The 13,736-nt window shown below is 40.8% G+C and overlaps 1 protein-coding gene and 1 long non-coding RNA gene across 4 annotated transcripts in view; one reads left to right on the plus strand and one right to left on the minus strand.

The window, feature by feature from the left end:
• LOC310765601 overlaps positions 1-13,736 on the plus strand; it is a 131,216-nt gene that overhangs the window by 81,960 nt on the left and 35,520 nt on the right. The gene's annotated exons all lie outside the window — the stretch shown is intronic.
• The window catches only part of ARHGAP29 (Rho GTPase activating protein 29), a 101,168-nt gene that overhangs the window by 28,001 nt on the left and 59,431 nt on the right, over positions 1-13,736 (minus strand). For all 3 annotated transcript variants that reach the window (XM_083620564.1, XM_083620565.1, XM_083620563.1), the window contains exon 3: positions 3,488-3,631. In XM_083620564.1, coding sequence (XP_083476690.1) covers positions 3,488-3,631 — 144 coding nt within the window. The remainder of the gene's footprint in view (positions 1-3,487; positions 3,632-13,736) is intronic.

Consider the following 13,736-nt stretch of genomic DNA (forward strand, 5'->3'; position numbering starts at 1 on the left):
ATAGTATGGCGTGAGGTGGTTTCAAAACCATTATTGTCACTGGCTAGTGCCAGCAAGGCTCTCTCTACCCTGAAAAAGGAGATCTGCTTCAGTGGTAGCATCATGACAAGCATTTCCATCCCTGATGAAAATAAGATTCACAGTGCTAGGGCGAACGAATTAAGACTATTTTTTAAGCAGAGATGAGGAAACTTTTGAGGGGCCCAAAGATAAGATGTGAAAGCCTGACAGACACACTCAAAAATCTGGAGGAACAGTAAAAAAAAGTTATTAAATAATTTATCTTTTGGAATGTGTGAAATGCTTTAAGACACTTTTTACTCACCCCCAAAATACTATTTTTATGTAAAACAGTACACAGCATTAGAGAACAATTATTTCTTTGTGTTATAGACATATGCTTTGAGTCTCAAATATTGAAATGCAAGATGCATTTCTGAACCTAGAACACATGGTGCCCTCAAAGACATGGTTGGATTGCAACTTTTATCACCTACAATCATTGGTTCTGTTGTATGGAGCTGATGAAAACTGCAATCTAACAATAGCCGAAGGACACCATATTGGCTGCCTATGATTTATGGGGTGATACTATGTTCACGAGAGGAGCATGCAGGACCTTTTTTGCTTATGAATTGCTGCTTGCTTTGTTCTGGTGACCTTTAACATCTCCTGTCCCTTTGGCTGGCCCCTCTCTTGTGATCAATCTTTCTACCTCTCTCCCAATATCTGTGACATGGACAGCCTGCTACAAAATATCACAATCCTATATGCATGTCTACTCAAAAGGAAATCCCATTGGGTTCAATGCTGGCAACTCAGGCATTCACAATATTGAGGTTGCAATCCTTTGTGTACTTACCTCTTATTTCTGAGTAAATTATTTGGCTGAGTGATTTAGATGGTGCAGCAATAAAACTGCTATGCCAGAAAGTATGATTTTATGTTAAGTTATAAATTTTATGTTTTAAAGCAGTAAAATAAGTTTTGGCTTGTAAAAAAAAGAAGTCACTATTGCATATATTGAGGGACGCGGGTGGCACTGTGGGTTCAAGCACAGAGCCTAGGACTTGCCGATCAGAAGTTCAGCGGTTCGAATCCCCGTGACGGGGTGAGCTCCCGTTGCTCGGTCCCAGCTCCTGCCAACCTAGCAGTTCAAAAGCACGTCAAAGTGCAAGTAGATAAATAGGTACCGCTCCAGCGGGAAGGTAAACGGCGTTTCCGTGCGCTGCTCTGGTTCACCAGAAGCGGTTTAGTCATGCTGGCCACGTAACCCGGAAGCTGTACGTTGGCTCCCTCGGCCAATAAAGCAAGATGAGCGCCGCAACCCCAGAGTCGCCCACGACTGGACCTAATGGTCAGGGGTCCCTTTACCTTTACCTATTGCATATATTTAAATTTTCCCCTAAGTTTCCACCCCCCCAAAAAAAGTACTTTCATGACTTCAAAATGTATGGAAGTTCTACTTATGTTAAGTCAGTGGCAGATGATGTCATCTCTTCTCTCCACCTACTTCCTCTCCACCTGATACAGCTGGAGGAAGGGAAGATTGCTTTTGCCAGTGGTCTTCAACTGAACTTGAAGAAAGCTTCCCCCATCCTCATTCTATCACTCCATTTCAGCTTCCATTCCTATTTTTCTCCTCCTGTTGGGCTTCCTCCAATGACATGATTTTGGCACAGTGCTGTATGTGGGTCCAAGGACCACAGACTGACCACTGCTGATCTACACAAATCCTGTGTTGTTTCATAGTTCTGATGGCATGATGGAGACCCAATACTGATGGAGCTCCCTGGATATTCTGAGGCAGGCATGCTATTTTGGCTGCAGTGATAGTAAGCCTCTAGACCAGGAGCTAAGAGCCAGTGGCCCATGGGGTAGATGGAGCCCATGAAGGCTCCCCATATGGCCCATAGTATTCCCTTGCTCCCAAGCAATTTGGCTTGAAAAAAGCCAACAGAACCCAACAATAGAACCCTTCCCAGCTGCAATCTTCATTTTTAAAAAATCCCCCACTGACAACTGGATTTGAATAATGTGTTTAAAAAGTGAAATCTAATTGCTATGGGAGGGGAAGCAACATACTGCATGCATGTGCATGGATGTGCATTGCAGGGGATTGGACAGGATGACCCTTGGGGTCCTTTTCAACTGTGATTCTATGTGCTCCATGTACATATGATGACATATGTACTCTGTCAAGTCTGCCCTGTCTACATAGGTTCTACCACTTTTGTTTTGACCGTACCCACTGTTGGCATGTGCCTCTAGCTTGAAGGTTAGCCATTAGATATGTGGCTTTGAAACTGTAAGGTTCCCTACTCTTAGTCTAGGGTTGGGTTGGGTCCCCAGCTGTTTTTGGACAACAATTCCTATCTTCCCTGACCAGTGGCCCTGCTAACTAGGCTTGATCAGAGTGGTAGTCCAACAACAGCTGGAGATCGAAGTTTGGGAAACCCTGGTCTAGACCCAAGAAAAGGAAAGAGCTGTCTCAATTTCTCCAGGATCAGCTAAAGGGGAAAACCAAGTCTGAGTATCTTGCAGAGGCTAGGTTGAACATGCTTATTAAATGGCACTCTCGAGAACTGGCTGATGATCAGCAAAGCTCCTGAGAACTGCTATTTGTTAATAATAGTAGTCTCACAGTTTCACAACAGTTTCACAACATAGTTGTTCTTACACTTGTGGTTTCTCTTTCCCGTCTTGAACCCAAAGTTATGCAACAACTGTTCCTCCAAATAAGCTGATAAACCCTGTACATCTAGCTTCAATCCTACACAACAATATACATACAAGTTACCAGCATATCACATATTTCAAATACAGGTGGCGACCATTCCGCACAGGCATTCTGTTCCCAGCTACTGTGTGCTTCAGCAGAGTGTTCCCCAGCCCATTACACCTTGCCCTGCCCCCATTCTGCCCTCTTCTGAGTACAAAATAACCCACGTGTTAGCAATCACACGCCAACTGGACGCGTCTTCAATGGTCGCTACCTGTACAGACATAAATCTCACTGCCGAAAATGAAAACATGCAACACAAATAGACTGGTACTTTTAATTTATAGCAGTAAATGACCTTTTTCTCACTGGGCAATTTGAGTGTATTGGTCTGAGTAAAGACTTGGATAAGCTGAAACATTAAACAGAGATCCCTCCAGAATCACTACGAACAAGCTAAGTCCCGCAGTTCTGTTGTAGTACAGAGCTGTTTAAAACAGTGTTAATTTAACTTTGTAAGCCTACAAAGTTTGCAGTCTAGCATGCACCTGCTGTGTGCTAGCAAGAGAGGAATAGCTCTGTTCCTCATTTAGCAGTCCCACACATGTCTGAAGGATTGGTTTGGGATTTCCCTCCTCTGGCAAATTATATGGTTGAGTGTCTTTGGAAGTAAATACAGGAGAAGTGCTAACAGCAACATCTGTATTACATCACAAGGCAACTTTACTTACTATATCAAGTTGCAAAAGTTCTCCTTTTCCTTACCTTTCACTTTTGCGATGACTGTTCCTGCAGCACTTAGAATATCAACTGAATTAAGACATTGGTGCTTGCTAATGATTGCCTTTAGCACACGCAGGAGTTCACCCAAACGTTCATGAACAACATGATGCAGACAATCTTGTTTTTCTGAAAAGGAAAGGAAAAAATATTTAACTATAAAAATCGACATGAAGCACTGCAAATATGTTTTACCTCTGATATCATGAAAGTTTAGTCATGTGGACCAGATCTATTTTGCCTTCATAAACTAGTTCCTGCTTGAAATGTGTAAGAACAAGTGTTGCATTTCAAACAGAGCGTAAAGAATCATTTGGGGTACAATTCTACAGATCTTTGGAAAGGCAGCGCAAGAGTAATTGGAGATATCAGATGTATTATTTAATAAAAACATTTCTATCATTTTTAAGAATCCCAAAACAGCATTCAACAGTAAAAGAATGCAACAAAGAAAAAAAACATATCCATAAAAAAATAGAAGACCATCATTACAGTACTATAGTCATTAAAAACTGGCATCAATGGTGAGCGAAAACATTGGGCGAAGAGGAAAAATAAGCAATGGACATAGATCATTGTTTCTGCCTGCCATACTGCAGAGAGAAGTTCATTCCACAGCACAGGTGCAACCACAGATAAAGGCCCATACCCATGTTGCCTCAAAACGGAACTCTGCAGGTTGCAACACAACCAACAGGGTCTCCTTCAGCCACAGTAGTGATATAATGAGTCTACAGGGTGGCGGAAGCGGGGAGAGATGCTCTTTCAGGTAATCTTATATTGAGCTATTTGGGGCCTTATATGTTAATAAAATAACCTTTAACCCAGCTTGCTAACAAACCAGCAAGCAGTGCAGCTCTTTCAGCACATGTGTTATACATGCTGGGAAAGGCCCCTCACTCAGCAACCAAGCCACTTCATTCTGGGTCAGTTGCAACTTCCTAACCAGCCTTAAGGGTAGCCACACAAACTGGCGCAGTCTTGAGGTTACTAATGTATTGGTTCTAGTTGGCTAAGCTAATCCTATCCAGAAACAGGCATCACTGCTTGTGATGAGCAGTCCTCACCACGGAGGACACATGGGCCTCCAGTGAAAGCAATGGAACCAGAAGCATGTACTTGTGGGTCTGGCACTATTCCAGCATAAAACTTTGCATCAATCAGGCTTGAGGTCATTTAAAGAGGTAGCAGTATTTTATTAATTGCTTAAGCTGTTAGCCAGAACAATGGATCAACTCCTCACTCTACAAAGACACTGAAAAACTAAAATCAAAGGTGTAACACTCACTCTCTCTCTCTATATATATATATATTTATATATTCAAGGGGATATATTCAATAATAGGGTTCTTGTACAGCAGATATGTAGAAGTAGGGATTTTGGAAGGCACAGATAGTCATGTTGCCCTACTAAAGGGGACTTAAAAAGCAGTACCAGCCAAAGTGTTATCGTTAAAAAGAACTTGAATGCTTTACTGAATTATGTTTAATTGTTTTATATGGATTTCCTAACTTTAAATTGTTTTCAGAAGTTTCTGTACATCACACAGAGAACAAGAGTTACTCGGTGTCTGCTAAATGGAAAAAATCAATAATGCTGAAAACTGCCTATCCAGATAGAAGCTTTTGTAAACAGATACTGGCAAGGTCCACCGGGCTAAGGCCCAAAAATGAGCTTCTTGAGCTCATTTTGCTCACCTCAAAGGGAAATGCAAGTATCAGAAGCTCAATAATTCTCTGCAGTTCTGATTAAAACCAGAGCAAGAACCCTGGCTAAGCCCTGCTTTGAACAACTACTTCAACCCAACCCCTGCAAGTACCCTTTTGCCCTAAAGAGTATCCTGCTAATGTTTGGAGGAAGGGAGAATTCCCAGTCAAGCAGACTTCCTCAAACCAGCCCCCTATAGAAATTGCAAGTTGGGAGGATGCCGTTGCACTCAGGTCCTGGTTTTGAGCTTCCCATGGGCATCTGGTTGTCCACTATGAGAAGAGGATATTGGGCTAAATGGGCCATTGGTTTGATACTGCAGAATCTTATTATGTTCTTGAAACACCTATTGCAATGCCTTTCGGGCTGCTTTCAAAGGATGCCACAGGTCAAACTGAGGGGGCAGGCAAAAATTGACATACTGAATTTAGGTAAGATAGTGTTTATTGTTTGGCCTATTGAGTTGTTTGGAAGGGATGCCCTTGGCAAACCTGTTTTGGGGGTACCCCATATCCAACAGGAGAACCTCTGTCCCCAAAGGTCACCTCCATGGAGGGTAGACATTTGACCCAACTCCCAGTTTTCCTAAAGTTCAGCCACTCATAATTCCATAGTTGCTTTGCCTCCATTTCTCATTGAAAAGAGGCCTAGAACTAGTATCAAAGCATAAATCTCTGGATAATAAGCAACTATTGCAATAGTATATTGCAAAATAGTTGCAATAAGCAACTATTTTACTTTTAAAAGACAACTGTTTAGGGAAGTTTTTAATGTTTGATGCTGTATTGTTTTTAATATTCAGTGGCTGGGAAAACCCAGCCAGATGGGCAGGGTATTAATAATAAAAATAAATAAATATTTTTATTATTTTTATTACTATTATTACTATTATTTGCTTGCTCTGCTTTCACCTGTCATTTCACTCATCAAGAATTGTGATATTGTCCCACTGTCTTTGGTCAGTGGTAGGGCTTCTCCTAGGCCATGGGTCTCTGCAGGTGCAACCATACCGACTCCTGCCATGTCTTGACATGGGGTAAGAAATATAATTATGCATATTGAGGAACTTACTGTTTTAGAATCAGACTGTTTTATTGTTATTGGCTTATAATACTATTGAAGAACAGTGTAAATAATAATTTATATGTAATAACTAGTATGGAAAAAACTAGACCTGCACTACAACCAACAACTTTAACCTGTTCAGCCAGACAAAATTAAACACAGCAAGATAAAATATCTTCCTGAATGAAACAAATTATGGGCATAGCTAAAACAAATGGGAATTTGAAGAAATATCTGCAATACAGAAATTCTAGTTTTGAAACTTTACCTGCATTCCAATTTGCTTTGCCACCATAACCCTTTTATTCACAAGTCTAGATTTAGCAAGGCAAAACGATGGCCTTCCTGAATGAAACTTCAACAGAAAAATCACAAGCAAAAAAGACAAAACTATTAGAGTAAGCCAGGGAGGAACAGGATGGTGAAAATTCCACCTCTGAATAAATTTCCACATATTCAGGTCCTAGAACAACAATTCAGCCTTCCAATGTTTGAAGCTGAAACATTACGATATAAAACATTTCCCATAAATACTTCCTTTATGGAAATATTATCATGTAGAAAACAATAAATGCTTTACCACACAAGTAGTGTACTAAAAAGGCTTTGACCTTTTCAGTTAAAATATCATGAAATTTTAGTAAGGTTTTACACATCAGATAGCAAGAATCAAATGTCAGTTGATAATCTTAAAAACTTGTTGAGATGCTGCAATTATTTTCCAGTTTCAGACACAGAAGCCCCAAGTTGGTGTTAAACACACAATTTACCTGCTTTCCAATTGGAATACCTTTGTCTAACAAATATTAACTTACAATAATGGCCTCACAGTTAATAGAGTCCACCCATCCAAACACAAAATAAAGTTCCATAATCAAGCTTGTCAGCTTCAACACAACTTCCTGCCAAGTCAGTTTCAATTACATTACATGCAGTTGAGAAAAGGACTGTTGTATAAGCCAGGTCTTCTTTTGCTAGACACTGTTTATGAGACTCAAACAATCTATCACCCATGGATGATGTCAAAAGGGTGTGAGTCCAAGACCCCCTGTAAATGAGTTCTTTAAAAATATTTTTACCAAATTAATAATGAATAATAAAAATGATTCAAATATAATGTAGAATCGTTGCTGGAAAAGCCTCTGAGAAGGTAGACTTGAGAACTGCAGTTCTCACCATACCCACTTTTACCTCACCTAATTTTGCACTTCAGCACACACACACACACACACACACACACACACCAGGGTTGACCATGGGTCAATGTGTCCCCTGACCTGAAAACAAATGGCCACTGCTTTTGCATCTCTGACTTTTCTCATTTCTAGTGCCTACATAAGAGCTCTACTCTCAATATGATCTTACCAGGCTTGGGTGCAATAACACTTCAGGTGTCAGAAATCATGTTCTCATTAATGTAACCTAAAAATAAATAGGGTTTTTGATCCCCAGCCCAAAACTATTGGTTCACATTGAATTGATTTTTAACTGTAAACCCAAAATCTCTCTCCCTGTCATATTGTGGGAATAGCAAGTATGCATAAGCAAGATTATAGAGTTATCTCCTCTAAACCAGTGGTGGATGTGTGGATGAAATTGAACTCAAAGCCACTTACTTCACAGCCACGTCTGTCACTTTCAGATCTACCATACTTTTCTGTGTATAAGATGAGGTTTTTTTAATGATAATATACCTTTTAAAATTGGGACTCGTCTTATACATGGATAGTGCAGAGTGGGGACAGGGGATTGGTTTGTGCCACGAGCAGGAGATTGTCAGCGATGATAGGGTAGCTGATTGGTGGCTGCGGCAAGTGCTGCTGTCGATTGGTTCCTGTAGCGGCAATTGGGCAAACGATTGGCGGCTTCTGCACCATGTTCGTTTAGCAGCGTTGGTCAGGCGGGGGTGAGCAATCTCCCCCCAGAGGGACGGAGATAGGGGGGAGTCTTATACATGGGGGTAGGGGTTATACATGGGAAAATATGGTATGTCCTGATTCAGAGAACCTTTCTTACTCTCTGCACCTGATCAGTTAGCCATGCTGCATTGCAACCTATTTTCAAATTTAAGAGCACATTGACAAACTTGTATCACAGGGAGCCAGGTATAGGAAGAGATAGGCATATGTATAGATGAAAATCTCTACCATAAATGCACATCCTCTCTGAACGTTTGAGATTTTTAATGTAAACCTTCAAATTTTAATTCTAATTTGGTTATTACAAAGTTGAAATGTTCAATATAGTCCAAGTCACAGCACCTCAATTTTCTCTCCCCGACCCCAACCTAGACATTGGGGAGGCCGGGATAAAGTTTGACATTATAAATCAATATTTAAAAGGAAGAACAAACGCTGAAACTAGAGCCTTGAAAATATTAATACACGGAAATATAATTTTTCTAATAACTAAAATAGCACTGGGACAAATAAAGTAATTAGCAGATCCTTTAAAGTACAAAATACATAAAACAATCCAGGTTGATTCTGCATTTGAAACTCCCCAATGAACATTGCAGACTTAGCAAAAATGATCAAACAATGAATTGTGTTGCTGCTGTCTGACACACAGATCTGCAACTATTGGAAAAAATCCAAGTTTAACTCATCACACAATTTCCCCAAGGGAAAGAACACACTACACTATACTGAATGTTCTCTAGAAAATTAGGGAACATACACTCACAACAAAATTGACCAGAAAGCCACCTGCATTCTTTTCCTGTACAAATGATACAAATAATGCTATAAATACTTTTAGATTAATGGAGAGTCATGAAAACACTAACTATTAGCTGCACATTACTGAATACTAATGGAACTAAAATGGAAAGGAATCCTAAGCAAGGAAAAGAGTGTTTATTTTATTTCTCACTGGAGGGGGGGGGGAAACAAATCTGAAGATGTACGTACATATTTCTGTCTCACATGCATAAAAGCTACACTATGCAGAAAACCATCAATAAATAATGAATTTGTTTTAGAAAGTCTACCTGGATCTGGAAATTGGTGCTTTATTATAACTGGCCTTCTGTATAAAAATCCACATTATAGTTAAAAACATTTAATTATTTTGTAATACCACAATATCAAACTGAATAGCTGACTATTTTGACTAATGTGTTATGTATAAATAGTAGTTGTATCTAGATTTTGGAATAAAAGTGACTGAAAACCCCCAAATAGTTGCTGGCATCAAGATGTTCTATTTGAAAAAATGCTTCAAAATAACTTTGAGAAGTTTCAAACTGGAAGTCTCACATCATGTGTACATGAGGTGAAAGCCATGAGGAATATTAAGTTGAAGTATGTACCTGCACGATTACATGTGCAAAATGCAATGTGTATGAAATGTGCAAATTTCCTTTCAGCAACCCTTTCACACTTCTCACCATTGTGTCTCAGAGACAATGGAGGAGTGCACCTTTGAGGGTGAAGTAAAACCATTCGAGAGTTACAGCGTCTGCTGTGGCTGCAGAGACTGATATGGGAGAGACATGTTTTGTTGCAGCGGGGGCAGATGAAGGTGTCCAGTTGTGCTGCTGCAGATGCACCATGGCGTTTATTCTTCCTATGCTCCTACCAATGGTTATTCCTCCTCTAGTCACTGCTGTGGATACACAATCTGATTGTCTCCAGGCACTGCAGTCATCTGCAAGGGATTCCCACGTGGCAGGGTTGATGTTGCCATGTGCCTTCATGTCTTATGTGCAGACATTTTTGTAACAGGCCTTGTGCCTGAAGCTAGCTCCCTATAGAGCACATCCCTGGGGATCCTACCATCTTTTATTCTGTTGACATGACCAAGCCAGCCTAGATGTCGCTGAGACAGGAGTGCAAACATACTGGGAATGTCTTGCTGAGCAGTGGCTGAAGAGGTCAAAGGCCTGCATCAGGTCTATGAAGGCAACATACAAGGGACATCTCTACCCTTAGCATTTCTCCTGTAGCTGATGCAATGAGAAAATCATGTTGACCTCTGAGCTCTAAAGACACATTGACTTGGGAAAGGACCCTGCTAATGAGTGACTGTAATATGCTACACAAGCAAAGGCTTTCCCCACAGTACTCAACAGGGAGATTCCATGGTAGTCCTTATAGTCATGGAAGTAACATTTGCTCTTTTAGAGGGTCACAATGCTGGAGTCGCACATGTCTTGTGGCACGGATCCTTGTTCTCAACACTGCAAGAGGTGGCTGTGGAGGTGTATCATGAGGAAGGAACTGAAGCCGGCTTTCAGCACGTCTGTTGGGATCCTGTCCTATCCAGGGGCTTTGGCCAACAGTTGCGGGCATATTGTCTGGCAATCTGCTGGACATCGCTCCTTGCCTCTTTTTGCATGACACATGCTTGCAGCTCACAAGAGCCTAGTGCTTTGCAGCAATAACAGGCTCAATGTCCTTTAAATGGTGGGCTCAAACCAGTCAGGGATCTGTTGCTCTCTTTTGCAAAAGGAGGACATAGCTGTAATTCTATGATGTAATTCTACCTTGCTTCGAAGGTACTGACTCACTTTGAAGTTTTGCTGTTATAACACAAAATAATCTTGACAATACCAAAAGATTTGTCTTTTTGTTGCAAACACTGAAACAATGAAATTTGGACAATAATTTGGAAACTTATAGTACTAATAGTGTATGGAGCTTCTATAGAGTCACCTATTTGGTTGCAGTAGCACAGCCACAACTTAGCAGTTTATTGTATACAGTTAATGCTTTGCATGTATAAGCAATATCCCAGGTTATATCACTGGCATCTGTAGCTAAGAGACCCCAGGACCAGCTGGGATCAAAACTTGGAGGCACTGCTTTTCTTAATACTCTATTACTTCAGACTGCATATTTTAATGTTCTCCTACCTGCACAAAATGGGACGCGGGTGGCACTGTGGGTTAAACCACAGAGCCTAGGACTTGCCGATCAGAAGGTCGGCGGTTCGAATCCCCACGACGGGGCGAGCTCCCGTTGCTTGGTCCCTGCTCCTGCCAACCTAGCAGTTCAAAAGCACGTCAAAAGTGCAAGTAGATAAATAGGTACCGCTCCGGCAGGAAGGTAAACGGCGTTTCCATGCACTGCTCTGGTTCACCAGAAGTGGCTTAGTCATGCTGGCCACATGGCCCAGAAGCCGTGCGCCAGCTCCCTCGGCCAATAAAGCGAGATGAGCACCGCAACCCCAAAGTCGGCCTCGACTGAACCTAATGGTCAGGGGTCCCTTTACCTTTACCTGCACAAAGGAAGTTAGCATAAAATAGAGATAGCTGGGGTTGAACACCTTTCCTTAGAATGCTAGGTTTTGTGTGGATGGGCGAGTGGATGTATGTACTTTATATGGAAGGCATTCAAACATGTGTTGTCCTCAGCTGCAAAATAACTATCCAGGAAAAGTTTTACCACCCAATTCTGATAAATGTTTAAATTGACCCTAAGATAGTAAGGTTTGCAAAGGCTCTGATTGAGCTATAAAGAATGAGTTTTCACAGGGAAAGCCACAGAGCAAAAAAAAGGGGGCATTTGGAAACAGAACTTTAAAGAACAGACCATGCCTGGAAAGAGCAGAGGAAAGGTAGGTGTGGATAAGCCCTAAGATGATTCCCTCAAGGGCAAAAGATGGACAATATCAGACACATATGACAGAAGACATGAGGGGCAAGGGCTTTCTAAAGTAATGAAAACTTAAGTCTTCCGTACTGAATACATTCTTCCCTTTAGCTCTAGCATACTATCACTAAGTCAAAAGCTGCCTTGTAATAACATTACCAGATCAAAACATCCTAAGTCTCAAACAATAAGTGCCCTATTGTCAGGAAGAAAACTTCAGGAAGCTCTAATCCTTTTATTTACTTGAACTTTCAGTTACTGGAACATATTTTACTTGAGTATTGAGTGGATCATTTTGGAAATAGCCTACCTTTCCAGATGAATTAAATATATCTAACAATCAATTGCGTAAAAAATGATAGGAAGCTGACAAGTATTATATATAATGAGAATCACTTCCAACACATTTAATTGCATTAACAAGTGGAAGATTTGTTTGTATAAATGAGGTTAACAAACTTTTAATAGACATTTTCAATTTTTTATTTGCAGCCAACACACTAATGAGCTTATTTCACAAGGTAAAACACAAAGCTGTATACACCTACCAAAAATTTATTTAGAAGCCTGAGCAGTTTTAAGTTTGGGTAACTTGGAGTTACTCAATTGCCCAGTTATTAGTAGACATCAGGGAGTTCTGTACAAGATTATAATTAGCCAATGAAGTTCAGCCTAGGTGCAAGAAAGTCTGCTGGATCGTGAAAATGTTTAATGTTTATTTGTCCAGCAAATGGTCCAAAGGCACACTACAAAACTATCCCAATTATAACAAGTACAAATTATATTAAAATCATAAAGTAAAACTACAAAATCCATCAATAACGAAACTAGCAAAACAGCAGTACAGATAACTGCAATGCAATAAAAGGGAAAATATCCACTCAATCAAAGACCAATGCATTGATGGATCAGATAAAAGGACCATTTAGTCCAGCAATATGCTTCTACAGCAGCCAGATAGATGCCTCTAAATATTCACAGGCATTGTAACTGCCTTTTCCACACAACTGGTGCTCAAAAGCTGCTTCTGAACATTTATGAATTATTTCTTTACACAATTTATATACTGTTTAACTACAAACATTTAAAAGGGATGCACATAAAATAGGGAAAAAATATTTTTAAACAGTTAAAACCTTAAAACCAGACTTTAATCGAAACTCCTATTGAATTTTTTTGAAAAGTATTGGTAGGGACTGGAAATTCAACTGAACTCAATTGGAAGGGAGTTCCACAAAACTGGGCCACAATGCTGAACACAGAGATTCTCATGAGTACAATGTTTCTGAGCCCCGGGAGACCACTAATAGTGGCTCCCTTGAAGTTTGGCTGGTACAACACGTGGCCTGAGGGCAGCCCTTCACAACATTTGGCATTCCCCCAGGCCCCAGCAACACTTGTGCTGCCTTTCGTTAAGTCAGGCCTAGTTATCCTTCCAATCTCGGTGCTTCACTTTCCTTGCTTTGAAAAGCCAGCATGTGGACAGGGTGTCAAATTTTGGCCTCTCCGCCCCTGGTGTGCAGCACAAGACAGTGTCAAAGTACACTTACAGTCCACTTGGTATGAAAAGTTGGACCAGCCTGTTCTTCGACCTTAGTGATTGGGCAGGGATGTAAGGGTTTAGGCCAGGTTTCCTCAAACTTGGCCCTCCAGATGTTTTTGGCCTGCAACTACCATGATCCCTAGCTAGTGGTCAGGGATGATGGGAATTGTAGTCTCAAAACATCTGGAGGGCCGAGTTTGAGGAAGCCTGGTTTAGACAGTCCTTGAGGTATCCTGGACCCAAGTTGTTAGGGTCTTGTAAATTAATGCAAGAACTCTGAATCTGGCCCAGAAGTGTATGGGCAGCCTGTGCAACCTTTTG

This window comes from Podarcis filfolensis (assembly GCF_964270895.1).
Source record: "Podarcis filfolensis genome assembly, chromosome: 6".
NCBI classification, from domain to species: Eukaryota; Metazoa; Chordata; class Lepidosauria; order Squamata; family Lacertidae; genus Podarcis; species Podarcis filfolensis.